Genomic DNA, 27,324 nt, shown 5'->3' on the forward strand with positions numbered 1-27,324 from the left:
TCATCAGGTTTGGCAGCAAAACCCTTACCACCACCACCACCACCACCACCACCACCACCAGCTCCCTCCCTCCCCCACCCCTTCCTCCCTCCCTCCGCGCTCAGAGCTGCGGCTGGAGTCGAGCGCGCAGCGTCGCCCGCCGCCGCCGCCGCCGCTGCCGCCGCCGGTGCGGAGCGTGGGGAGCACTCGGCCACAGCCCTCGCCTGCCGCGGAGGGTCCTGCTCCGCACTGCTGGCCAGGCGGCCCAGTGCCCCGGCCTTTCCGTCCTTGGAGCTGATCATTGCTCGCCGGGAGCCCTCCCGCAGCAACAGCGAAAGCCACAGCAGAGGCCGCGGTGGCGGCTGTGCCCATGCCGGGGTAAGTTGTGCCCTGGGCGCACAGGCGGGCGCAGAAAGGGTGGGCGCGCGAGCAGGCGGGGGTGAGAGGGCGGCCCAGCAGGTGGCGCGGCGGCAGGTGGGGGGTACGCAGGATCCCGCCCAAGGCACCTGCTCCCTATGGGCCTGGCCTGTGTGTCCTTGCGGCACTACGGGCGCGCGTCACCCCGGGGCCTCAGAACTGGCGGACTGCGCCCCGCACCCGCATTGGTACCCTCATCCGCACCCTGCACCCCGCATCCCGCGCGCACGCGCATCTGTGTCTAGGGAACAAGGCCGCTGGGGGCTGCGGGCTGCGGGCTGCAGGCTGAGGGCTGGGGATCCAGGCAGGCATAGCCAGGGGCGCCAGGCCTGGGCCAAGAGTCTAGCCTCTGCGCACACACCTTCCCAGGGCTTCGAGGTACCCCCTCCCCCGCTTCTTCGCACTGTATCATCCTCCTCCTCACATGTTCCTACACTGTCCCCTGCACGCCCACATAGCTACCCAGCGGACCCTGACGCTAGCATGGACAGTGCCACAGGCAAGTGGCAGAGCCACACTTGAACAAGTCCTTCATCTCTGCCAGCAGCTGCCTTCTCCTCTTCACCTGTGTGACCTTGGCCAGAGGGTTTTTGTGATGGGAAGACTCAATGTTCTTGGGTTTTCAAGGCTTCAGCTCTGCTTTTCTGGTATGTGGAGCCACTGGTGGTATCTCTGGAACCCAGGAAGACCCGCTCCTCTTGCTCCTCGCTATATAACTTGGTCTCCCTAGCCTTCTGTGAATCACTATGAGGCTTGGTGACTCAGCCAACAGAAGAGGAGCAGAAGGCAGGGTCAGGGGTCAGGGTCCTGGTGCCTCACCTGGGCAGGACAGATAAGCAGGGACTCCTAGACTGGTAGCTCTGGTCAAGGGCTCGGGAAGGGTAGGAAAGTATGCAAATACCCCTCTGTCACTCTCCTGCTGCAAGGTAGGCAGGGCCAGGACCTCCCCCTCCCCACTGAATGTTTGCCTCTCCAAGGACAAACCCTGAAGTTTTCACAGATGGGGCTTTGGGTTTCTGGCCTAAAGTGGGTCCTGACATGCTACAAGATCAAGTCCCCACCCATCTCCCCTAGCTCTCTACAAGGAGCCAGCCTGGCAGATGCCACCTGCACTTACACCCTAACCCATACCTCTGGGCTCTGGCTCTTTATGTGACCATTTAAAGCAAGGGTTTGATTTTTAACCTACATGGGCTGATGCCTGGAACAAGCCTGACAGGGTGGGCACTTAGTTTCTGTATGGCACATTCATGACCTTGATTCTGTTGAATCTGCAGACTTACTAACAAGATGCAAACCCTTGATCTCTGTCCCCATTTACCAGACAGGATCATTGGGGCCCGGGAGGTGAGGAGACTTGGCAGTACACTGAGGGCATGGATGGAGATCCCTGTGTTTTTTTGTTTGTTTTGTTTGAGCAGATAGCTGTGGGTTCTCCTATAGAAACATAGGGGGTATTGTATGAATAATATCATATCATCCCCCTTCCTAAGCATCCCCTACATCCACACATGATTCTAATCAGATTCCTGGACCCCTGGTGGACCATTGCATCAATCATATTCATAAACTGATATGTTTATACCCACAACCACCACCCTTCATAAACGAGGAGACGAAGGCTTCCTGGCTTGAAAAGGGGCACTTGGAGGAATGGTCCAAGAGGCTGCCAAATTCTACTGGGACCCAGATTAGGCCTGGCAGAAGAGCTAGGGGTGAAGCTGACCCCTCACGTCTGCAGCAGAACAGACAGCTGGTCAGTCGGAAGGAACTGGGCACTTGTGGTCCTGGAGCATCGATTGACTGCCACTAGCCTCGAGGCAGGAGAGGGCCAAGGGCACAAGCAGTCTTGATCAGCTCCACCTGCTCCAGTCCCAGCCTTGCCAGGTGGTTTGAGTGGAGGGCAGCCATGCTCTGGCACAGAGGAGGTGAGGCAGGCAGATGGGAGCAGGGTGGGCGTGGGAGGGGGTTCTGCACAGAGCCAGAAGGAGAGCTAGTCCTTGGGGAAGGGAGCCCCCCAAAACTAGGAGCACGCTTGGAAGAGTGCCAGTCTCAGCAGAGAGAATGCCACCATGAGCCCCTGAGGGCAACCAGGGGCACCAGTAGTCTGTGGCAGACACCCATCTTGGTCTCTAATGACAGGAGGTCCAGGGTGTGGTGTCAGCTTTATGCCTGATGGTTTCTGTGACCTTGACTGAGTCCCTTTCCTTATCCAAATCTGAGGGCAGGGTGCATCTTGCAGGTCCTGCACTGACATTTCAGGATCCCTAGCTGGATCATTCAGAAGAACAGAAAGAGCTGAAAAGCTAGCCATTGAGTAAGCAAGGCAAACAAGTCAGTGAGCAGAAGAGTACAGCCTGTGGATCACTACATACTCTTTATTCCAGTTGGGCCCAGGCAGCCAAAGTGGGCTATAAAGAGCTGCCAGAGCCCCTCTGAACGTGGCTGCTATGAGATGAACTTGGCTGAACACTTAGAGCTAATGCAGCCATGTCCAACTTCCTCCAGCCATTTATTTGCCCTGCTTCCCCCACCTCTCAGTGCAAGTTGGTGCACCATACTCCCTTCTGATGTTAAGCTGGTGGATTCTGTGATTCAGTAGTAGTTGCTGTCTCCCTCCTAGGTTGCTAGTACATCAAATATCAATAATGACAACACTAACAATGGGAGTCACCTTGTGCCAGATAGTGTTCTGAGTGCTACATAGATATCTCTTGTCCTGCCCTTCATTGAAATAATAGCTGAATAAAGCAAGTGCTGTTATCTCCATTTGACAAATTATCAGACTGAGGCTCAGAGAAGTTAGGTAACTTGCTCAAGGCCACCAAGCCAAAGGCCAGGACTGATCTGTCACAAAGCCATTTGTTATGGTGCCCTAGCTAGAAGTTTCTTCTGATTTCTCTAGAAGTATGTGTTAAACTTTACAGAAGGGAACTGACTGTCTGGGGAACCCTTCTCGGGTAAATCTTGGATTCTTAGGAACATTCCTCATCTCAGGAACTGAGATATCGATGTCTCCACCCCATGTTCCCACTGAGAAATGGATAAAAGGTGATTTCTAGCTATCCAAAGCACATGGAGAACGATTCACTTTCAGTAAATACCTATGTGATACTTTCAGGGGCACCCATAAAGAAAAGCAAATAATGAATGGGGACCTGGACTGTGGCACTGAAGTCCCCCTTAAGCCTCTCCAGTGACATCTCTGACTACAGAGTGAGCCCTAGCTATACCCCAGGCTGGCCATGGCAAATGGAGACCTGCAATGTGCAGATGGTTCCTCGTTGTTCCTTGTCATTGTCCCAGCTTCTCACTGTTGCCCTCCTCTCTGCCATGACTGGGCCAGTGTAAGTCAGGCCAACAGTGCCCAGCTGGATAGCCCTCCCCTGCCAGGACACCTTCTGTTGGGTGGGCGGTACTGGCAGCAGGCCTGAAGGAAGCCTGGGGAGAAAGGTCTGAAGCACACATCACCAGGGCAGAGAAAAGGAGGTTCTCAGGTGTAGAGGAATTTGGGCATCTGAGACTGTGCCAGGATTGGGAGGGGAACAAGTCCAAGGTCACACGGCTGAGTATATGGCAAAAATGAACCAGAGCTACATGGTTCAGGCAAACTCTTGAAGCACAAAAGATTTCCAAAGACTTGTGCCCAAATCAAACATGTGCAAAAGGGAGATAATATCATTTACCTCAAAGTTTGCTTTTATTTTATGTGCATGTGCTTGAGTGTGTGTGTGTGTGTGTGTGTGTGTGTGCACCATGTGAGTATATATATATACATACCATATGAGTGCATACCACATGCATGCAGTCGTCTTTGGAAGTCAGAAGGTGGCATCAGAGTCCCAAAACCTAGAGTTACAGGCAGTTGCAAACCACCCTGTGGGTGCTGGGAACCAAACCAGGTCCCCAAGCAAGAGTATTAGGTGCTCTTAAGCACTGAGCCATCTCTCCAGCCTGAAGTGTGTCTTTTTCAAAAAGATATAGAACCTTCTATTCTTGGTTCTCTGAGGAAATGGGCAACCATTCCTTGAAATGAGTTTTTTCATGAGCCACAGTCTTGAGACACTTTCTAAACCAACATTGTCTGATATGCCAGCTATTAGCCACAAGTGGCAACTTAATTAAAATGAAATTACAAATTCTCCTCTTTGCATGCACTGAATGTGTTACGAGTCCTTGGTAGGGTTGCTGGCTTCCCTATTGGATAAGGAGGTATAAATGTTCCCATTGCTGTCTTCTGGTACCATCTCAGTGTGTATGAAGACCTAAGTCCTGACATGAGTCCTAAAGCCATCTGTACTGCACTTCCGTGTGGCATTCAGGCACTAGTATTGCAAGTATGGCTCAGGTTCTCTCAGAAAATCTGCCAGAAATGAAGGCCTCAGGGAGTTCTGGGCACTCATAAGCATTTGAGGAAATGTTCTTTGATTATCTAGGCTCTTACTGGAGGGCTTAACAGCTGAGGACACTAGATGCCAGGATGGGTTTGAGTGGGTTGCCTCTAGGAATGAGTGTGTTCCATTGTTGAGATACAGCCAGCCATGCCAGGGGCCACATCTTATTGGTGTGATAGTCCTTGGGGATTCTGCTCCATAATCATTGTGCCCTGTGTCTGGTTCTATGAGAGCAGAGAGGAAAACTAAAGTGCTTCCCACCCTCACATAGCAAATGTGCTTCACTGTGTTCATCAAAGAACCCGCTGCCACTGAAGCACCCAGATGGCTGGATCCAGCAGCTTGGGTGGAGGCTGTGAAGCCAGGCTGCATCTCTCAAGGCTCAGCCTCCAACTTTGCCCCTGCCCTGCCCAGCCTGGCTAAGCAACTCAGACTTAATGAGACAGCCTGAGCCTCAACTTCACAGGAGCCACATGGGGCTAGAAAACTAAATATCCAGTTGTTCCAGCATCCTCAACAAGGTGTCACTCAAAGTCCCTGCCACTCTCTCCTGACTCCTTGAAAAGGAGTAATGGAGGCAGATGTGGATACTCCAAGTTAGTCCGTCCATACCTTGGAAAGACCATTAGGACCAGAGTGATGCTTCCCAAGGGCAAGCTCAGGTGCCTACACACTCAGGGGCATGAAGCCCACCAAATCTGAGCTGAAGGGTATTGTGTCAGGAATGGGAGCTCCAGCTGAGAGGTCCAGGAAGCACTGTATATATATATAAGTAAGGTGTTATTTGGTGGGGGTTTTTTCATATTGTTTTGTTTGTTTTTTGTGACAGGGTTTCTCTGTGTACCTGTGGCTGTCCTGGAATTTGCTCTGTAGACCAGGCTGGCCTTGAACTCAGAGATCTGCCTGCCTCTGCCTCCCATGTTCTGGGATTAAAGGCGTGCGCCGCCGCCGCCGCCACCACCACCCACCTGTTTTGTTTTGTTTTTTTTAATTATGTTCTTCTTATTTAAAAATAATGCTTTATGCAGCCATAATCTTTATTTTTGTACTATTACAAAATAAAACAGAGGAAAAAAGATGTAGAAAGCTCCTCTCCACCCCATTGTATCACCAAAGTACAAGACAGTTTTCTGTTGGCTTTTTCTACTGGACTTATTTCTGCTCTCTTTTCTTTGCATAACCTATTTATTTTTCACATTACTGTAATTAACCCATGAGCTCAATTGTGTGATCTATTTTTTACTTCACACAAGCATTTTCTTTATTAATATAATCCCTTCTTAAATTAACTTTTTTTCCAAAATGGACACAGTTTAATTTGTTAAAGTACTTACCACCAAAAAAAAAAAAAAAAAAAAAAAATGTCTACTTGAACTGTGCCACAAAGAAACTGCAAATGATTACTCATTCATCTGACAATTATTTATCAGGCCCACTGATGTATCAGGGCAGCCCTCAGTAATTACAATTTTTAATGGCTGAATAGTATTCTCTCAAGAGATTGTAATTCGCTTAATTATTTGGCTATTTTTAGAACTCTAGGCATCAGGGTTTGTTTCAGTCTTTTGCATGAGAATCGGCTGAGCATCTTGGGCCAGAACAGTCACCCTGTCCTGAGGAGAGGACCCAGACAACAGCGCAGCCTGAGTAGCTCTCCAGAAGGGCATCTGAATGTGCCAGAAGGACTCACTCGCTGCAGCCTTGCCAACTTTAGGTATTCCATAAGTATCTAGGTCAGAAAACATCTACTTTGCCTTGTCTTCAGCTAATTGCCATTAAGGGCAAACATTTTATACAAGTTTCTAAATTGGATATATTTTGGTTTTAGTAAATTACCTGGTCTTAACTTTTATTTGCTGGAGTTTTCAGTGGTTTTGTGTATGTGTTTGAATTAAGAGAATTAATTTATATAAGGGAAAATGGTGTGATAGATTTGCTGTAAAACATTTTAACCTCTGGTTCTTTGTCTTTTGATTTTTGATCACTCATAAAATAACTACTTTTCTGATGTCTTACATCGATTCTAGGCTTACAGAATCTCTTGTATTTAATATTTTTAAATTTTATGTGTGTGTTTTGCCTGCATGTATGTCTGTGCCTGGTGCCAAAGGAAGCCAGAAGAGGGTGTCAAATCCCCTGGAATTTGAGTTCCAGATGGTTGTGAGGCTCCATATGAGTGCTAGTAACTAAACCCAGGTCCTCTGTAAGAGCAGCAAAGAGCAGCCAGTCATTTTAACCACTGAGCTCTCTCTCTCCAGCCCCATTACATGATTTCTTTACAAAATTCTAAGAGGTATGAATTCTAGGTTTATTCTCCCCACTCCTCATTTGTAGTTACATTTAAGATAGTTAAAACTTTGTGTTTCTGTACTAGGGATTGATGCGAGGGCTTTAGGCATGTACCCCCATACTTCCCTATCCTTTTTTATTTAGAGTTTTAATTGATTGCCCAGACTGGCCTCGAACTCACAGTTCCCTTGAACTTACAGTCCTTTTGACCTCAGCCTCTCCAATAGCTGGAATTACAAGTATGTGATCCCATGCCCAGAAAGAATATTTAAGTCTCTAATCTGGGAGTCGGCATCCTCTTTGGTAACGTGTCAGATGGTATATTCCACTTAGCAGAATACATGGCCTTTATTACAACTGCCATACTCTTTATGGAAAACACAAACATAGACACAGGCATATGAAAATGAATGGGTATGACAATGTGCTAATAAAACTTTATTCAAAAGCACATTTTGCTGCACTTGGCCTTTGAGCTGTTTATACTAAACCTTATTTCATGCAAAAGAAATTCATTTCAGGACTATGAGGTAAGAAGGCAATGTGTCCCCTCAGCCAGGTTGCCACCAGTCCCCATTTCCTTTATCAAGTTATTTGTTCCTTAAAGAGTTTATATTGAATCTTTCATCTTACCCTCAAAATAAATCCCACTGACATGTTCCCTAGTGTCACTGGAGTTCCTGAACAGCAAAAGCACAACAAAAAAGCAAAGAGGGAATCAAGGAAGAGAAGAAATGGAGAATGCTCTGTGGTCATTCCATTCCAACTGATACCTATCTTGAATGATGACCACTAGCCTCTTTGTTTCTCTGAATGAACATTTTTGAGAATGAGCCATCCAGTTTTCCCTTTCTGACCTCACTTGGGAACTTTGTTAGTCCCTAGACTGTCCCAGAACTCAGAATTCCTTTCACACTAGTATTTACCCACAAACCAGAACCGGGTTATAAAAATATGCCAACCTTACTGAACTAACGTTTACATGGATGGATGGCCAGGGCCATGATGGTGGTGTGGGGCGTAATAGAGCACGGAGGGATTCTTGATTCTCAACTAAAACCATTTGGTGGTTGCAGAGAACAGCTCTGTTTCCAGAGCAGAGCTAGGGTTCTGTGTCACATCTCAGTCCTCAAACTGACTGCCTCTTCAGGCACAAGTATTGCCCGCGCTTTTGACACACTACATCTTGGCATGGAGCCACAGATCTGAAACTGATGACTGTGGCCTAGGAATAGCTGGTCCAGGGTTCAAGATTCCTAGGGAGTGCCAGGAAGGAGGCTGCCAGTGGGAATGGGAACCTAGTGTGGAAAATGAGGGAAGGAGGTATGTATGTATGGCACATGGTAGGGACAGACTCTCTTCTCAGCACCCACAGAATCTAGTCTCCCTTATGGCCTTGTGGCCCTCTAGCTCAATGAACAGTGGCCGGATCTTTGTTTGAAAAGGCCCTATCCTGGGGAGCCAAGCAAGAATAGCCACTATAGTCTATTCCTTGGGTCCAGGAAGGAGAGAAGGCCTGGGGTTGGGGGTAGCTTCTTGGGATCCTTGGACTGATGGTCCCTGGAAGGTCTATTGAGCTGTCTGGGCATGTAAGTGAACCCAGACAGGGTCAGAACTCTCAGGCTGCAGGCTGTCCCCTGTGTCTCTGTCACCCTTCTATAGAGGAGGAAGCAGAAACATATCATTAGAATCTCCATAGGGGATGAGTAGAAAATATTCCACATGCCTATCTCCCAAGGAGAAGCTTTTTGCAACTACACTACCCATCAGTGCCTCTCCCAGCTCTCAGCCTCAAGGGGCATCTATCCAGTGCCTCTCCCATCTCTCAGCCTCAAGGGGCATCTATCCATGAACATTTAAGGGACAAGTGGGGAAATCTAGAGGAGGGCCTGGGTTGGGCCCATAATGGGCTCTGAAGCCTTCTGAGGAAGCACACTTGGGTCCCTGACTTAGTATTCATGGCTACCCCGTGGACAGTGCAGCATCTTTGAGGTGCAAAACTCAATTCATGTAATCCTGGTGGCATCCAGGCTTCAGGTCTTGCTGTCACAGCCAGTTGAGGTTGGTGAGGATGCTGGAGCTGTATCTGGCAGCCTTTCAGATGACCCTCCCTGGGCTGTAGCTTCTAAGACATCCTTTCTTGGGACTACCATGGGTCACTGGCCTTTACTTCCTCTGTTACTGCATTTGACAACAGGCAGCAGTTTGGGTCAACCTGGGATATAGATCTGAGTGTGCTGAGTTGTTGCTTCTGGGTCACAGAGGTATCAGCAAGAGTTGATTCCCATATCTAATCTTTTCTATCCCCAGAATTCTTGCCTTCTCCTCTGCTAAGAATATCATGGTCAAGGATTTTTCAAAGGAAAAGAAAGGTAGCTTTGAGGGTACTCCTGTACCCTCAGAATTCCACACAGTGGCAAGCTTATTTTTGAATAGCTTTTTGTACATGGGATTGCTCTTCTGGATGAGTAAGTTAAATCACAAAAGGGGCCCAAAGAGGCTACTTTATGAGCATTTGAGACTCCCATACATTCAGCTCCTGACCTTGATGCCAGTGAATTCCTCCTACCCCTGACTTCTGACTGTTGGCCCACGGACTTTAACCTGCTTACAGAAACAAAGCCCCTACACATGGGGCCTGTTTCCCCAGGAGGACACACTAATGCCCTGTCGTCTTCTTATCTAGTCCCAGCTTGTCCTAGCTGAAAGGACTCAGACTAGCCTGTAGCCCCAATGGACTCCAGCTGTCTATAATTTCCTTAATTACCTGTTTAGGTCTTGGCTATTTCCGGTTGCTGGGCTGACTCTGAGATTGGACTGGTACCTCAGTAGCCAGCAGAGCTAGGAGACTTAGGTGTCCTTCCTTCCAACAGGGAGTTTTCTGGCTGTAAAGAGCTGGAGGACTAGAACCTGCTGCCTCCTGTGCAGGAGGTTTTCACAGAGGCTAGCTATGGTGGCTTTGTGTCTCCTTGCCTCTCTAGATACTACAGGGTGTCCCAACTGTCTGTGCTTTAGGGCAGGAGGGAAGTGGGGGCCAGCATGTGCAGGATGCATGCGGGGGTGGGGCACAGGGCTGGCTTGGCTCCTGCTGCAATGCAGCTTTCTGCCCGCACAGCTCGCTGTAATTGGATAATTAGTGTCATTATGCTTCCTGCCTATCAGCTTCTCCAGCTCCTGCTCCTGCTCCCCAGCTCTCTCCTTTTTCAGCTTCTGCCTTCTATGGCAGAAAACAAATGACTGTCCCCTTTCTCCATGGAGAGTCATGACCCCAGTAACCATACTGCATGGCCCTTGACAGAGAGGAGTTTTCAAGTTCCCTTTGTGACCCAGAGCCGTTTCGCACTATAAGAACCACTTGTGTGGGCATGTTGACTCATCCCACAAAAAGCATTCTAGGGACCCCAGAGCAATGTGGGATCCACGCAGGCCTAGGGATGGCCCCTAAAATGGGAAATATCCTAAGAGGCACATGAGCCTCCTGGTCAATGTTCTGACCCAGTGGAGCCTGGTCCTGCTCTTTGAACTCTGGGGCCTGGCTGATGTCAGCTTCAGAATGGACAGAGATGGAAGGTTTTGGAAAGACACAGGAGGCAGAACTGACAAACTGAATAAAGTCCTTGCTCTGACCTGCTTTTCTTTCCCTGGCCTTCAGAGAAATGGATCAAGCACCTTGAAGACCTGCACTGAGTGTATACTAACTCATCAATAAAAGACAAAGTCTTGTTTCCAGGGAGGCTGAGTGACTCTGCAGCCAGTGCTTGAGCTGTACAAGGACACAGCCTACCCAGTCACTTTATTAACTCTTTGAATTGGTTCTAATCAGGTGTCCATTGCTTTCTTGGATGTGATAGGCAGTCACTTAGCAGAGGAGCCATACAGAATCCTCTGAAGGCAAGTTCACATCTGCTTCTACTCCTTGATGGCGAAATGACCTTGAGTGAGTGCCTCAATCTCTATACCTTAGATTCCTATACTCCAAAGTAGGCATCCTCATCCCTTGACATAGAGCCTCTTTGTGCAGAGCAATCATAATCATTCCCACAATGCCTGCTGCACAATACTCAGCACGGTCCCTTGGCTTGGCTTGCATGTGACAGGACTGACCTTGCATCTCTTTCTTATAGTCCCGTCTCCTCCCTTCTGCTTTAACTAGAACATTTATGACAGTGTCGAATAATACAGATAGATGAGAGGGAGCCAGGCTACAGGTGGTCACATACAGGGAACCCATAAGAGTATGAGATTTAGAAGGCCCTGGAAAGTTTCAGAAGCCTCCTAACTCCCCATAACCATGCCTAAATTGGGTACATAGTGAAGGGGGATGCTTGAGTTTTTCCCTCTGCATCTCCAGTTTCTTCAGCTTATGGGGCTGTCCTCTTTAGTGGAACCAGGAATAATAACATCTCTGTCAGCAAAGAAGTTCATTTCTGGCTCAGGTAGAAGTCTAGTTGCACAACCTGTGGCTGCTGTGATGACTTCTTTATATATAGGTATCTGGGCTCCTATATGATACATGTAGATCCATATGCAAAATGACACAAGAAAGCCATTACCACCTGATCCTCACACCAGCATTTCAGCCAGGAGGTTAAAGAAGAACAGGGGAGAACATGTCACTTCTCTTTCACGATTCAACTTGAACCTTGAAGTTGTTCCTCTCACTTCTATTTATATCCAATTGGCCAGAGTGTGGTCACATGGTTATATGTAGCTACAAGGGAGTCAAAAAATACAGTCATTGACTAAACAATAAGACATCTAGCTAGCAAAATATCATATAGTCTCTTCCAGAACATTCTAAGGGTCCATTAGTACTTCCCAAAGCCATTTTGGCAGTAGGGGTTGAACTCAGGGCATCATAATGGCTAAACTGTGTCCCCAGGCCTACTTTTACTTTTTTTATTTTGAGACAGAGTCCCACTAACTTACCCAGTCTTGTCTTGAATTCATTCTACATCCCAGTCAGGTCTTGAACTCTCAATTCTCCTATCACAGCCTACTAAGCACTTGGAATTACAGGCTTTAACCAACCACCAGGCCCTGCTTCCAAAGTCACATTCTGTGTATAGAATTCACTCATCTTGAGGCCAGGCTTTCCCTCAAGTGATTATACCATCCCTTCTGAGGATGGACTGGGCTTGCTTCTCCCAGGGAAGCTCTGCCAGTAGCTACAAGAGAGGGAGTACATGCCTGCTCCAACCATTCCCAAGTAAGAAAGCAATTTAGGCATCATAATGGTAGATCACTTGCTTAGAATGCTTGGACCAGAGGGTCTACCCCTAGCACCACAAGACATAAACAAAAGTGGTCCAAGTAGGTAGGCAATAATGGTAACAGCAGATAGCACATAGCAGGGATGGTGCACACAGGCTGTGGGATGTGTGTAGGGCACATGGGAAGGGATTACTTAGGCTGCCATTTCCCTGACAGGGGTCTCCCTAAATGCTCATTTCCACATGAGCAGAATGGACTGCTGTTTTCACTTGTCTGAGGAGTGAGATAATATGACTTGGGACACCACAAAAGACCACTCAAGCTCCCTATATACCACCTTGGACACAAATAAGAAAACACAAAACAGGACATTAGAGCCATTAGAGCCTGAAGCATGTACCACATCCTCGTTGCTGTACCACCATCAGCACCATCAATCTCCAGAACTTGCTCATTGTCCCAAGCTGCATCTCAGCCCCACTACACCAGCTCCCTATCCTCCTCTCCAGCCCTCAGCACCCATCATCCTACTGCCTGTCTCTATATAGCTAGTGACTCTCAGGACCTCCAAGAAGTGAAGCCAGACAGGCTCTGTCCTTTTATGTCAACCACATCATAGAATGTGTGGAAATCCCCTTACCTTTTAAAGACTGATTTTCCATTATAGGCAAATGGAGGGACACCCAATCTGTTTGTCCAGTCGTCCATCTATGGACATTGGGCTGCTTCCACCTTTTTGGCTACAGTGAATAATGTTTTGTGAGCGTGGCTATACAAGTCTCTGTGGGTCTTGGCTTTCTACTCTTACAAGATGAAGAGCTGCTGTAATATGATGCTGAATTTTTTTTTTCAGAAACTGCCACGACATGTTGCATTGTGGCTGCAATATCTATCATTCTTTCCTGAGGCCTATTCTGACTGGAGATCTTGGAGCCCCACCAGAACCTATAAAAGCAGGCAAATATGTGGCCACAAACTTGGCTGAGCATAGGATGCCCTTGAAGGGTGTTTGATTGGGTGGAGGTCTCAAACCCCCTTTGGGCTGGACAGATTGCCAGGTGGGGAGGGTCATGCAGGGCTTGCCTGGGCTGCCCTACGTAAGACTAAAGTGATTGGCTATCAATTAGATGTTGAACCACCCACAAACAAGGGTAGAATTAGGCATTGTCTAGATCTGTACCATCCCCATGATTCTGAGTGTAGGTTTTTCTGGGATCCATACTCCTTAATTGGAGCCTCTTTTGGGACTTCTTTTCCTATGTGCATCTGGTTTTCCTCAGGATGAGAAGGATCCCTATGGCCTTGTTGACAGCCCCCAGCCAATTCTCCAGGTGGATTTGGTAGACTTGCCTACAAGGGCAGGACTTCAGTCAGGTGGATGCACAAGCAAGGAGGGGTACCATGGTGTCGGTTGATCCTCTTCTGTTGTTATTGGTTTTGCTCAAAGCTGTTCTAGGCTTAGAGCTATTCTGTGGTGGCAGCAGCAATAGCAGAGTGTGCACAGATTGTACCAGGAACAGGGGGGAGGGCAAGGGTAGAATGGTATTGGAGGCGGGGTCTGTCCCTTTAAATCTGTTTTCTCAGTTTTATTTCCTTCTCTTTTCCCATCCTCCTCCCTCGACCAGCAAAAGTGGTGGGGCTGTGAGGGCCCAAGAGCTGCAGTGACAGTGTCTCTGAAATATTAATGAGGCTTTTCTCTGCCTGGCTCCTTCCCTACCCCTTTCTGGCTGCATGCTGGCCTTGTCCTTGGGTGGTCACCAAGGTGTATCAAGCAGAAGGGTGGGGCAGAAGTGGACAAGAAGGCAAGGGCCCTGTGGTGAAAAGGAAGATGTGAGAAATCAAGGGTTAAAGCACCATCCTCAGCCTCCCAAGCCAAGCCTGTATCTGCCCCCATCATGTAAGACCCGGGAGTGGACAGCCAGCTGCCCTGCAAGATTCCCTCCTCCCAGACTTTCTCCCCACCTGCTCCCTAGCTGGGCCCCAGGCCCCACCCAGTGTACAAGTGTGGCTGGGATATCTGACTATAAGGCAGGAGCTATGCCTCTGCTCCTATTCCTGGACCTTCTCTCTCCACTACATGGGGCAGACTGCTGTTTTCTAGGTGTCTGGAGATAGAAAGATGCCGGAGCCTATTAATTCAAGGACTGCTCTCCCCCCACCTCCCAGTGAGTCACACTGCTGAGCCCTAGTCATATCTGGAAGGAGAGGCCTAATTTGGTGAGTCCATAGGGAGATACTAGTGGGTGGTGAAGGGGCCCAGGTTTCTGCCTCCTGACCATCTAGATAGACTCTTGCCTTAGGTCCTAAACTTGGTTCTAGCACCAGAGCCATTGGCAAGCCCAGGAGTCATGAACTGGATTTTATTTTCAGGGAAACTGTTCTTGTCACTCAGAGCCCAGAAACTAGGAAGTAACTTGGGACTGGGACTTCCTGGCCTGCAGCTGGTGCTGGTGTCCAGTGATATCTACCATAGGAACAGTGGCAGTATTTGGTGGCCATATGTCCCATCACTGGTATGAGACATATGTTCACACAGTCTTGCTAGTGCTAGGTGAGGGCAACCCTGGACTGTTTCCAGTCCATATATTGAATTTTAATGCATTTTTAAAGTTCTGACATGGGGAATAGCAGTGGACTTTGCTTTTTATTGCTTGACTATTCTTAACATGAGGCTGGGCAGCCCTACAGAGCAAGTAGAACAAAGGGTTCTACCTGAGCCTGTTGGAGAAGCTACTCAAGGGTAACAATGGGGTGTGTTAATGTGAGCAGCTAGGACTCACCTCTGACCATCAAACAAAAGCTTAATGCCTAAGGTCTCTGGTCCCATCTGAGCCCCAATTCCCCCTGTGAAACAAGTATTGTGCACAGTGAGCTGCAGTAAGGGTTGGTGGGTTTTATTATAGGTATTGTTATCCCATGGGCATTGACAACTCAAAGTTTAGTGTCAAGAGTGGGGTCACAAGAGGAAGCCGAGAAGCAGAGAATTCTTCCCTCAGGAACTGCTGCCCAAGAGCTGCCTAGGCTCAAGGGAAGCAAATATATGAAACCCAAGGAACTGGCAGAGAACCCATTCAAGGTGGAGAGAGAGAAGGAGGGGGAAAGAGAGGAGAAGAGGAAGAGGGAGAGAGAGAGAGAGAGAGAGAGAGAGAGAGAGAGAGAGAGAGGAGAGAAGAGCTAGGAAGGAAGAAACTTGGTCAAGCTTGGTCAAATCTGGTCAAGCAGATTTGAGTCAGTAGAAGAGTAGGTGCTCCATTTGGGCCTCAAGGGATTAAAATGTCCAGGTCTCACTGGATGGAAGAGTCCAGAAGGCATTTTGGGTGATGAGTCTGGACTTGTACTATCTTCTTCAAAACCCTACTATCTCCTAGGGTAGCAACCTGTTGACAGTGAGGGTGAGCTGAGCCAGAGAATCCAATGCAAGTTTCTGCTCTCTCTCTCTCTCTCTCTCTCTCTCTCTCTCTCTCTCTCTCTCTCTCTCTCCTCTCTATGATATTGGCCAATTTGTGCTAGACTGAAGCAAATGCCAGAAGGTCCAAGTGCCCCTCTGTGGAGGTTCTCAATTCAATTAAGCCAATTAAGGTCTGAAAGATGAAAGAGCACAGAAATGGTACCTTCTCTGCCCTTTTGATGCCTACAGGCCGTTCTCGGCAGCCAGCCCAGGCCGGAAAGTCTGTCAGGCCTGCAGAACTGATAGGCCTAGTCACTTCTGTTCTTGGCCATTTCAGTGATGGCTGCTGTCCTTATTAAAACTGGGGGAGGCCATCATCCAGGTTTACAGACAACCCAGGGATGAGGAGAACATATGCCTTCTGCTCTCTCCAGCAGCCAAGAGTCACTCAAAGGGACCTCCTCTCAACTGATGTCTTCTATCTGTCCTGTGGCCTGTTAAGTGAATGAAGATGAGGAAAGTTTGAGTAGCCACCAGTACTGGCTTCATGCTGTGCAGGATAATGCTACCCACCTTACAGAACTCCAAGATTTTCTCTCTATGAACCAGGCCCCATTCACTAATATCTCCAGCCCTATGGCCATCTGGGATAGATTACTCAGTGCATTTTGGCAACTCAGTGGTGAACAATGTGTCTCAAAGAATTAAGGATGCAGGTAAACGTACTTCCTGTTCATGGCTATGGCCAGCCCTGGGAAGTAGGAATGGACTATGGGATCTTGGGCTCAGCAGCAATTAATTATGGCTGGAAAACTAACTGGTAAATATATTCTAGAGAATGTTCCACAGGAGCATTAGAACTAATAGAAGCATTTTGGATATCAATCAACAGGTGGTGACAAGAGAGAAGGATGTGCTGTTGAAGCTCAGACATGGTCTCTGGTAGAGCCAGTGTGGGGCGTGGGGAACAGGCCAAAGTCAGAGGAGGGGCTGGAGATTGAATAGGTGTGTGGCAGATCCAATCACAGATTATGGGAAGACTTTCCTGGAGTGATAGTGCCTAAGCCAGGGAAAGGAGGTTTCAGGGCAGTGTGGCAACCAGTTGCTAGCCTTTAGGGAGATCTCTGTTGGTAAACAGTGTCATGTTTGCCTTGGGAGGGGGATGGAGAAAAGGGAGCTAGCCATGACTGCCAGTCAGGGTGTTGGGGAATACTGAGATGGGGAGGACAGCTTGACCCCAGGACAGTCACAAGGAACAGGGGTTCTGTGAGCTCCAGCTGTATCCCTCTGGATACAAGGAGGTAACATGGATTGACCTCATCAGAAATAATGGACTTACCTCCCTACCCAGGGTCTATGAGGCATTGAAGGTCTAGCCATCTTCAGCAATGACAGCAATCCAAAGTCAGGAGCACCTCTACATTGCAAGTCAGAAACCGGGAGGAGGAGGTGCATGTCAGAAATGTTCCAGTTACATTAGGGAAGTCCTGGCCTCCTCCAGGACTTCTGGCCCTGGGTGACTGTAGCAGTGGCCTGCAGGTATCTGCTTTGAAAAACATGTACCCATCTCAGAGCCCAATAGGCTGTTCACTTCACATTCCAAGCCTAAGAGCTCCCCCATCTCCAGGTGGTCAGAACAGCTGAAAAGATTAATGGGCTTCCAAGGAGTAAAATCCTTCATCTGGCTTCCCTTTCCTGAAGAGTCCCTGTGGAGTCTTTAGGGAACTCAGCTGGGAACATGCAGGTCCTCAGATGGAGCCCCGGGCCTTCAAGCTCAAGGCGAATAGGCCCTTACCTGACACAAGTACTGGTTACCCCTCCACAAGAGCTGAAAGTGCCCCCTCTCACATTTTCACCTGGGTACATATAGCCCTGTGGATCTGACCTTTCCTTGCAGCCTTGCCTAAGAAGCTGACTCATAGGGGGCTGTACTGGCTGAAGCCAGTGCCTACACAGACAAACCAGACCTATTCATCTTCTCCAGCAGCTAACACGTTGGGAGTGGCAGAAGTAGAGGACAGGTGCACTCAACTGCTTATGCACTGGAATATCAGGGAGCCACTCAGCTGAGGTCAGAGAGGTGAAGGTGGTCAGGATACCATCCTAAGCCAAGGTCACCTGGGGTAGGGGTTGAGGGAGGCAGATATCACTTGAAAGCTAACATAGCTACCTTGAAGGAGCAGTCTCAATTTCTTCTGGCTCTGTCATTTCCCTTAACCAAGCCTCAACTTCTTGTGCTGACAAGAGAGTGATATTTATCACCCTCTCGTAGGTGGTTGGCATGGCACATTCACAGAGCGCCAGGAGAAGGAACACACTCTACCCAGCTTCCCATGGGTCCACTGCTTGCCCCTGGCATCTCGGAGCCAGTGCTTCTGGCTGCTGCTGCTCAGCCAAGCAAAAGGGCCGCAGTCTCTGCCCCTCCCCCAGCCTTGCTTAGCTGCTTTTCCTCCTTTCAGTCTTTTCTTTCCCTTGTCCTTCCTAGAGGCCTTCCCTGAAACTCCAGGGCTTTGGGCCTCTGAAGCGAACCTTACTTCTTACAGCTCAGCCACACAGAGAAAATCAACTAGTTTAATCTTGTGGACCTCTAACACAAAAGGTCAGTGCTTGCCATGTAGTAGATGCTCAGTAAATATTTGTTAGATGACCAACTGGGAGACTTGGTGAGAGAAAGGTACATAGGATTGGGAAAAATATGGGGAAGTCATCTTGTATTTGCCATTTTCTTCCCACATCTTCTAGAAATGAAGGCTGCTCCATGTAGGAACTAATGAAACTGTTAACACTCGGGCACCCAAATTGTGAAATGGTAACCACTTGGGATGGGCACTCTAAGTCTCCCCTTTCCCACCCACCACCCTTGTCAATGGGCACACACACTTCTTCTTGAGAGTTGAAGCTCCATGTTTGGAGCACGAGCGGGAATGTTTTTATTGCTCCCTAAAGCATCTGCTCTTCCTCTAGGTGTGATACTCTCAATTCATGGCAACCCATAGGGCTCAGCGGAACTAACCTGGAGAGCAAAGGTCATGGAGTTAAGCGTCTCTATTTTAGCTGCATAAAGGCTTTTTGGTCTTTCTTCTGGGCTCCAGGTTATTTTTTTTCACCACTGGTGATTCTACATCAGAAACCTAGATGGATTTCTGAGTTCTGATTTTGAGAGGATTGTTCTGAACCAGTTTTCCCCCAAAGGTGAGAGGCCTAGTCTGGCCAAGCATATTGTTTACTGATAAAGTCCAAAGCCTTGTGCTCTGTGGCTAGTTCTAGGGGAACATGGCCTTGAGGGAGGAGGAGGACAGGTCCAATGGGGTCTAATGGCTCCATTCAGACCCCATGAAGGCCAAAGATGCAACTCCAGGGGATAGCAGTTTCCTAGGTAAGGTAAGGTGCACTGATGAAGAAGATAAATATAATAGCTTCGGGAAGCCCTAAAAAAGGGACGATTGTATGACCTGGTAGTGCTCTGGATGTTTTCAGAAAGGAAGACCTTAGCTCCTTTGTCATCTGGATGTGGTAGTAGTGTGTCAGCAGTGTCACTAGTGACCTGTGATTGCTTTGGGCTTTCTCCTGTGTGCCCTATTCTGGTCCCCCTCCACTTTCATTTCCCTTGTCCCTACCCTCCTTTCCCTGTCCATTCCTCTTTACCTCCTTCCCTACCGCCCCCCTTTTTTCTACTATCTGCTTACCACTGGGCTTCCTCCTCTCCTCCTCCTACCCCCAGACACTCTGAGGGCCACAGAAAAACCCTTTACACTCAGCCTTGACAAGGAACCCATCTGGCTCTCTCCGTAGCTCAGTCTATCCTCTGGAACCTTGAACAGCCCAGACCTGAGCCACTGAGGGCTGCTGGGTATTTAGAGCAGAGCAGTGGGCACTGAGCAAGTCTTATTCAGGCAAGAATGGGAAGATGGGAGGGTCAACAAGAAGCTGATGATGGGCACTGATCTCTTGTGCATATAAAGCAAGAGCAGCTACTCTTGACGCCAAATGTATTGCCTTCTTTCCAAATGGGTTTTCAAGTGGATTAAAGAGGCAGTGAGAGCTAGCTGGTGCTTCCCCACCTAAACAAACCCTAGAGCTCTGGATAGTCATAATAGGCAAGACTTGGGGGGGGTCTATCTAGTGAGGCCTGGGAGATTTATTTGGCACTCATGAGTGATAAAGCACACTGAATAAAGATTTGCAGCAGAATCCCAGACCCCTGGTCCTTCATTTTTGTCTGAACCAGTCTCTTGGCATCTTCTTTCCTCCTCTCCAGGTGTTCACACTTAGCCTCTTTTCCACCACCACCTTGCCTCAGCACTGGGATCTTAGGTGGACACCTGTCCCTAGCTGCAATTGAGTTGAAGCAGCACCTGTGAGAAGGCTGACAGACAGGATGGGCGACATGGCAAACAGTTCCATTGAGTTCCACCCCAAGCCCCAGCAGCAGCGGGAAGTGCCCCATGTGGGTGGCTTTGGATGCACACTGGCAGAACTACGAAGCCTCATGGAGCTCCGAGGTGCTGAGGCACTGCAGAAGATTCAAGAAGCCTATGGGGATGTCAGCGGGCTGTGCAGGAGGCTGAAGACCTCACCTACTGAGGGTAAGCCACTAGGTTGGACAGGGAAAGGGGTAGCCTAGGAACATGGGGTCTTTCTTCCCCCTGGGGCATACTCAGGGCTCTGTGATACTGCTGCTGCTATGGTTGCCTTGAATGGCTCTGTGAAAGTAAGGCCCAGTTGACCCTTGGAGGACACAGAAACTGGGACCCTGATTATTACCCTCTGCTCAGTCACTTTCTCTTGCCTGGAAGGTACTTTGTGCAAGGGCAGATTATCACCCACTGGGCAATTAATTTCTTGAGCCCTCATCCACACCTCTGTGATCAGTCATTTTCCACCCTACAAGAGGAAAAGAGGAGGGGGGCAGATTAGGGCCACTAAAGGTGGAGGATCCAAATGGAAACCCTCAACTTCTTCTTTCCAAGAAACAAAGCAGTGCCAACTGTCTCCTAGTGAAGGAAGAGGAAACCATCACCTCTGTCTATATATTTGTGCTTAAACTTGGGCTTAGTTAAGAGGAACCAGGAAAAAAGGGGGGATTCAATGTGGAGCCCTCTGGGACTCAAGTCGAAGGGGTCCTTCTCCATGCAAGGAAGGGGTGGCCTAAGGATTGCTTAGAGACATTTGAGTCTTGTGGGAAAGGCAGACCCAAACTAGGGCCCACTAGTCACATGGTACCATTAGCAGTAGTGGTGATTGGGATTGGGGTGATGGCCCAGTAGGTGAAGTGCTTGCTCTGCAAACATGAAGTCATGAGTTTGAGTTTTCAGCTCCCATGTAAAAAGCAGAGCATGGAGTGTGTTCCTGTAGTCATGGCACTGAGGAGACAGAGATAAGAAAATCTGTGGGGCTTGTGTATCAACCAGCCTAGCAAATCAGTGAACTCTAGTTTCAGTGAAAGACTCTGTCACAATTTGGTAGAGAGGAAGACACTAGACGTTTACCTTTAGTCATTAGCATATATGAGCACATACACTCATGCGTGTGCGCACGCGCGCACGCACACACACACACACACACACAAACATAAGTGACAGCAATAACAGGCTGTCCCAGAGAGATATGAGCCTGAGTCAGTGCAGGTCTCACACTAGTGAGCCTCTGGATGAAACATGGTGAGAGTACTCTAGAATATCCAGAGTGGAGGATCTGCCATCTTGGGTCCTTAACTCCCTGGTGCTGGAGTTTTCCGTGGTGAGACTAGGGTCCTCAAAGAGCTAACTCTAGCCTCAGATTTCAGGAACTGGAATCCTTTCAAGCCCATCTGACACCAGCTTGGCAGGGTTACTGGACCTAACCCATCCTGGTGCCAGGTTTGCTTCTCAGCCAATGCTGATTGATTTTATCAGCTGCACATTTAGTTGTGGCACTTTGGTGCACTCAGTCCTGCAAGTCCTGGCTGCCACCACCTGTATTCCTCCTGTTCCCTGGATCCCCTGTCCTACCCAACCCAGAGCCTCTAGGGTGGGCACACACCAGATGCTCTTACTCTAGTCTTGCCCCGAGTGGATTGAAGAAAGCATCATCTGTCCATAGGCAGTAGTGCATGGGCCCAAGGGAGCATTAGAGATAGGGGAAGGCAAGCCCATGGGCCAGGTTAAGAACTCAAGGTTTGATGGTCTCCCTGGGCCATCTGAGTTTTCCTGAACTAAGCTGTGGGACTGCTACACCCATGGACAACCTACTCAGCCTGCCTAGCACACATGCCCTCAAACGCACGCATGCACGCACGCACACACTCACCAGCCTGAAGCAGCATTCTGTCAGGGCAGATGGCTGGGCTCCATGCCAAAGGATCTCTTTCCTTCCTTCTCCTTGCCCCCCCCCCCGAGGACTTAGGGCCTCTGAGAAGGCTGGGGTAGAGGGCTATTTAGATGCAAGGGCTCTGGCCTCTCCCAGATCAAAGGAAACAGATGGGCTTCAGCTGGCAGCTCTTCCCTCTGCCTGTCAGGCCTTGTTAAATATTTAAAATGTCAAGGCCCCTGGGAACCTGCCCGATTCTGCCACAGAGCTACAGTGCTCATCTGGTGCCTCTAAATGGGGTGGGTATAGAGAAGAGCAGGTGCCCAGGTGGGTGGTTCAGCCCCGAACAAGCCTCTGAGACCCTAAGTCCCTATGGCAGCTTAAGGACCAGCCCTTTCCCCCAGGCTCCTTGGGCCCAGCTGTGTGAGGCAAGGAGCAGGTGACTCTCACTCCTTCATTTCCTTGGCTCAGCAAACCTTGAGCAGGCAGGCTCCTCAGCAGGCCTTCTTAGAGGGAGGGCTTAACTGTACTCCAGGCCCCATGCCAATCCCCTGGAGCCCAGAAGGGGCTTGACAGAAGACAAGGGAGCCATGTTGGTAGAGGGGACTTTGGCAGTTATTGCACTAATCCACTAATCTCTTAGCCTCTGTAGCAATTCAGAGGATTCCAGAACCCATGCTGAAGAAGGGCCTACCTGCTGCTCAAGAACCTTGGGGTAGGCTGGTAAGGGGGCTCAGTGCCATGCCCCTGTCTTGTCTGTTCTCCACAGGCAGTCCAAAGAAGGAGGGAGCAGATTAGCTGAGAGCCAACACAATGTGGTCCTAATCCAATTCTGATGGCATCTGGCCTCTGCTCTAGGCAAGCAGCCCATGTGTGTCCGTGCCAAACATCCACCCTCTGTCCCCATATCTTGGACCTGCTAGGTGGGCATGTGCTTGGAACAAGAAGGGCCACAGCTAGCTGCTTTCTCTACTACACACGAAGCATGGCAGTGTGGCACCTGTTAGGACCCCCAATCCCAGAGAAAGGTTCGTACTTCAGGGTCAATCTGAAGGCAGCTGCCAGTGTCAGGCAAAGGAGACAGTGAGGCATTACTGCAGCGGTAAGGCCGATCCAAGGCCAAGGGCAAGGCAGAGGAGGGGAAGGGAGTGAGTTCCCGGGGAAAAGAGCCTAAGGGCCTTATTGGCCTTGGGGACAATCTGGGCATGTGAAGTAGGATAGTCAGGAAGCAGAGTCACATGGTGCCATGGGAATCATGGGCTTTCTAGAAGTTAGAATGGGTCACTTCCCCTCTCTGGGGGCTCCAGGCCAAGGGCAGTGTAAACCCCAAGTGTCTAGGAGCTCAGAGTTCTGGTACATCCCTTGTAATGTTGCACCTCTCATAGCTCCTTTAGTTGAAGGAGAAAAGGCTTAATCTGGAGGAAAGGTTGCCCCACCCCCAGCTTGATCCTTGTCCCCACCACTGCTACCACAGAGACTGAAGCCTCCAAGACATCCTACTGGGGAAGCTGCGGGACTTCAGAAAGAGGCCTTTGGCCCCAGCAGAAATCTGAGCTGCCAGCCCAGGCCAGGCTCAATGAGGCCAGGGAGAGAAAGGCAGGAACAGCTGCAGCCCTCTGGGTGGGAAGGACACTGTGTGGCTAGATGGTGTGAACGTGCCAAGGCTGTGCTGGTTGTGACTTTTGCTCTTCTCAGTTCTTCCACTTCATTCAAGCTCCACCCTGATCCTCTGCAGAAGGCCCACTGCCAGCACTTCCTTATTGGTGATTGGTGTGGGACTGAGTCTTATAAGCCTTACTGAACTCAGCCTGCTGTGCATGCCCCATGGATTGGGTGACCCTTTATCTCACCACTCAGCTCCTTCAGCAGGTGGTCGAAGCCATGCCAGTGACTACTGATGGGAATTTCAAGCTGCCATCCATTAGGTGTCAGTATGGAGCTGGTCCCTTAGGGGCATAGCACTGGAGTCCTGGGTGAACTTAAGGGACTGGATCAGCCTGTAGGAGTGTAGTATCATCTCACTTGCCTGAGATCTATGTAGAGGTTACCTCCAGGGCCCTGAAGCCTAGAGTGAAGGTCCTCTCTGCTTTTGGACCCTGCATTGACTGAAGTGACTCATGTTAAGACTGAGAGGGCCTGCACTGGAACCTCCTTTTCCTCTCCCCTCCTTGTTCTCAGTATTGACAGTCTCCTTAGCCTCAGCCATCCCCATTTCTCATGCTCAGGGATGACAAGTGACAGAATTGGATGAGAAGGGGTCATTGTGAGACCAAAGGAAACCATGAGGCTCCTGAGGAGGTTGGCCACTGAATTTTGCAGAGCATCTCTAGATGTAAGTTCATGTGGCCTCCAGATGAGAGCTCATGTTTGGCCCCAGGGCCAAGCTCTGAGAAGGTGTAAAGTATAGGGAATTCGTGTGCCTAGGCACTTCCTAGGCACTGTGGACACCTGACCTTGGCTTATCCTCTCCTCAACCCTGGCACAATAGCTCAGCTTCTGTGAAACCCTGTTGTCCTTTCCTGGTGCTGGTCCTTTCGATCTCCAGCAGTGTCCCCCTCACCATCCACACTGTGGAACAGCCTCCATGCACAACATAGTGGATTGGTTTCTCAGACCATAGCTTGGTATGCAATGCCACAGACTTCTGATTTTGCTTCTTATGGCTGGCTGGCTCCATACTTCCATCTCAATGAACTTCGAGAGTCTTCCTCATCTCCTCACAAGATAATCTCCTGTGTAGGTCACTGGACCAAAGAACTTTCTCTCACACTCATTCTTTTTGCTCCTTCCATGAGAAACTTCTAGAAAGTAGGCCTCCATCAACCTCCAGAAGACTTTGCTCTATCTTTTTCAACAAACTATGCTTCTGGACACTCCCATGTCCCTGATCCCTGGTTCCCCTGTGCTTTGCTCCTTTTGCAAGTTAGGCTATGTGGCCCTGACTGTCTTTGAACCAAGTAGACCAATGGCATCAAGTAGGGTGGCCAAGGTCCAGGGGCTGCTTCACTTTTGAGGTGCCAGTGTAGCAAATGCTCAGTCCCATCTTGCAGGCCTGTGTGGGGCCTAGTGGCCAGCACTCTGCAAGAGACATAGACTCTAAGTGTTAGCATAAAACTTGGCTAATATTACCTGGATCCCCTTGATTGATGATATCTCCACAAATCCACTGAAGCCGCCTAGGTATTGGTTCACCTACTTTCCACCCCAACCCAGGAAGCCTCTAGCTGCTGTCTTAGCTATCCTTGGCCATGTAGTACCCTCGTAGGTCCTTGCTGTTCTTTCCCTTGTTGGGTGTTATCACGTCTCTGCCAGCATCTCTCCCAGAAAGCTTAGACATGGAAGCGACAGCAGACATAGAAGGTACATGGCCTGGGTTAGTGTTTCAGTAATTGAGACATCCACAGACACAGGGCCTCCCTCCCTAGGCCTGTTGTTTTATAAGTGCATCAGAAAATTGATAACACCTTTCCTAGGCTACCATCCCTTTCTCAGGCTAGGTACTCCCTGTGAGGGCTGTACTTGGTCCCCATGCTTGGTCCTGGGGCTTATAGTACCAGGCCTGTACCACTGTGCCTACTCTAAGTATCCACTCCAGAATTCTAGAGGCACAGGCTTTGGTCAGAAAGCCACAAAGGCCACTCTCGCAGCAGCAGCAACAGCAGCAGCAGTTTAATCGGGGATGCTTAATGGCATCAAGGGCTAGCTGGTATCATCTTCTTCTGTGCTTCTGCCACTTTTCTGGGGCACTACGTAGGCCTGGCAGACAACACCAATGACTTGGAGAAACGCAGGCAGATCTATGGGCAGAACTTCATCCCCCCAAAGCAGCCTAAGACCTTCCTGCAACTGGTGTGGGAAGCCCTGCAGGACGTGACTCTCATCATCCTGGAGGTTGCTGCTATCGTCTCCCTGGGCCTCTCCTTCTATGCACCTCCTGGAGAGGAAAGTGAAGGTAAGGGGTAAAGATTCTGGGCTGGGAAGAGGTCCTAGCTCTTGGTTCCCATGACTTAATCTCTCCTTCCTTTCTGTTCTCCTTCGTCTTTGGACACAGCCTGTGGGAATGTGTCTGGTGGGGCAGAGGATGAAGGAGAGGCTGAAGCTGGCTGGATTGAGGGGGCTGCCATCCTACTCTCTGTCATCTGTGTGGTACTGGTCACAGCCTTCAATGACTGGAGCAAGGAAAAGCAGTTCCGAGGTCTTCAGAGCCGTATTGAACAGGAGCAGAAGTTTACTGTCATACGAAATGGGCAGCTCCTCCAGGTCCCTGTGGCAGCCCTGGTGGTAGGGGACATTGCCCAGGTCAAATACGGTACGTGTGTCCATCTTCATCTGCTCTGCCAAGAAAGCATCTGAATAGCATTTCTGGGAAGGTTGAGCCAGTGAAACCCCTTTCAAGCTCAGACTGTCTCTCCAGTGGTCTGTGTGTTTTCACCCTGAGATTGACACATAGGGGCTGTAAGGAGGGGCAGAAAAGGAGTTTGAGACACAACAGTGACCACACTGACCTCATAGCCTCTGAGGAGGTCTTCTCCCACTACTCCACAATACAACCATTGTCCCTGCTCAACGAGAGCTGGACAACGTGGTTACATGTGGATGATCCCCCTCAAAGGAGGAGGCTGAAAGAAGAGAGCTCCCCAGATCTTTGCCAGATGACAGGACCTCCCCTGGGAAAGGTGGGAAATAGCAAAGGTGGGGAGGTCCCATGAACCCATAGCCTCTGATTCTGGCCTGGGATGGTATATAGGAGATCTTCTGCCTGCCGATGGTGTGCTCATCCAAGGCAATGACCTCAAGATTGATGAGAGCTCCCTGACCGGCGAGTCGGACCATGTTCGAAAATCAGCAGACAAAGATCCTATGCTGCTCTCAGGTGAGAGACACCTGCCTAACTAGCCAAGTGTAAGGTCACTTTGAAAGCCATTTGGCCCAGCATCCCCAGCTAAGTCATCCTGCCGGACTTGTCTTAGCTAGGGTCTCCCTGAGTAGCCCTTTGGTTGGGAAGTCTGAGAATGCTACCCATTGCCATGCCAGAGCAGGTTACTGAAGGCCTGGTGGTGTGGCTTCAGCCATGGGGCAAAGACATGGGCCTTCCCTGCTCAAGGGAGTCCTTGGTATCATAAATAGGACATTCCAAAGGGAGAGCATTCTGAAGTCAATATTGTGCTCCTTCCACATCCAGACTAGAAATGACCCAGTGAGTGCTTTGTTCCTTTTCTAGAAGGTTCTCATTCAACCCACTTTTATCTTAATGGGAAATGGACAGAAAAGCTTAGATGGAGGGGCCAATAGTCACACTGACTTCTGTAAGACCCATACCTGCCTCAGGAAAACCCTCAAGAGCCAGCTTATGGC

General features: G+C 49.4%; 1 protein-coding gene across 7 annotated transcripts in view; it reads left to right on the forward strand.

Moving 5' to 3' along the window:
* Positions 1 to 102: 102 nt before the first annotated feature.
* Positions 103 to 27,324, forward strand: part of Atp2b3 (ATPase plasma membrane Ca2+ transporting 3) — a 69,757-nt gene continuing 42,535 nt past the window's right edge. For 5 of the 7 annotated variants that reach the window (XM_029473504.1, XM_029473502.1, XM_029473503.1 and 2 more), the window contains exons 1-5: positions 150 to 357; positions 19,940 to 20,267; positions 25,724 to 25,921; positions 26,021 to 26,278; positions 26,717 to 26,842. In XM_029473504.1, the coding sequence (XP_029329364.1) occupies positions 20,060 to 20,267; positions 25,724 to 25,921; positions 26,021 to 26,278; positions 26,717 to 26,842 (790 nt within the window). In that variant the 5' untranslated portion in view covers positions 150 to 357; positions 19,940 to 20,059. Of the gene's footprint in view, positions 358 to 19,939; positions 20,268 to 25,723; positions 25,922 to 26,020; positions 26,279 to 26,716; positions 26,843 to 27,324 lie in introns of all 7 variants that reach the window. The other 2 variants (XM_021152982.2, XM_029473501.1) reach the window with 1 other exon arrangement.

This window comes from Mus caroli, chromosome X (genome assembly GCF_900094665.2).
Source record: "Mus caroli chromosome X, CAROLI_EIJ_v1.1, whole genome shotgun sequence".
NCBI classification, from domain to species: Eukaryota; Metazoa; Chordata; class Mammalia; order Rodentia; family Muridae; genus Mus; species Mus caroli.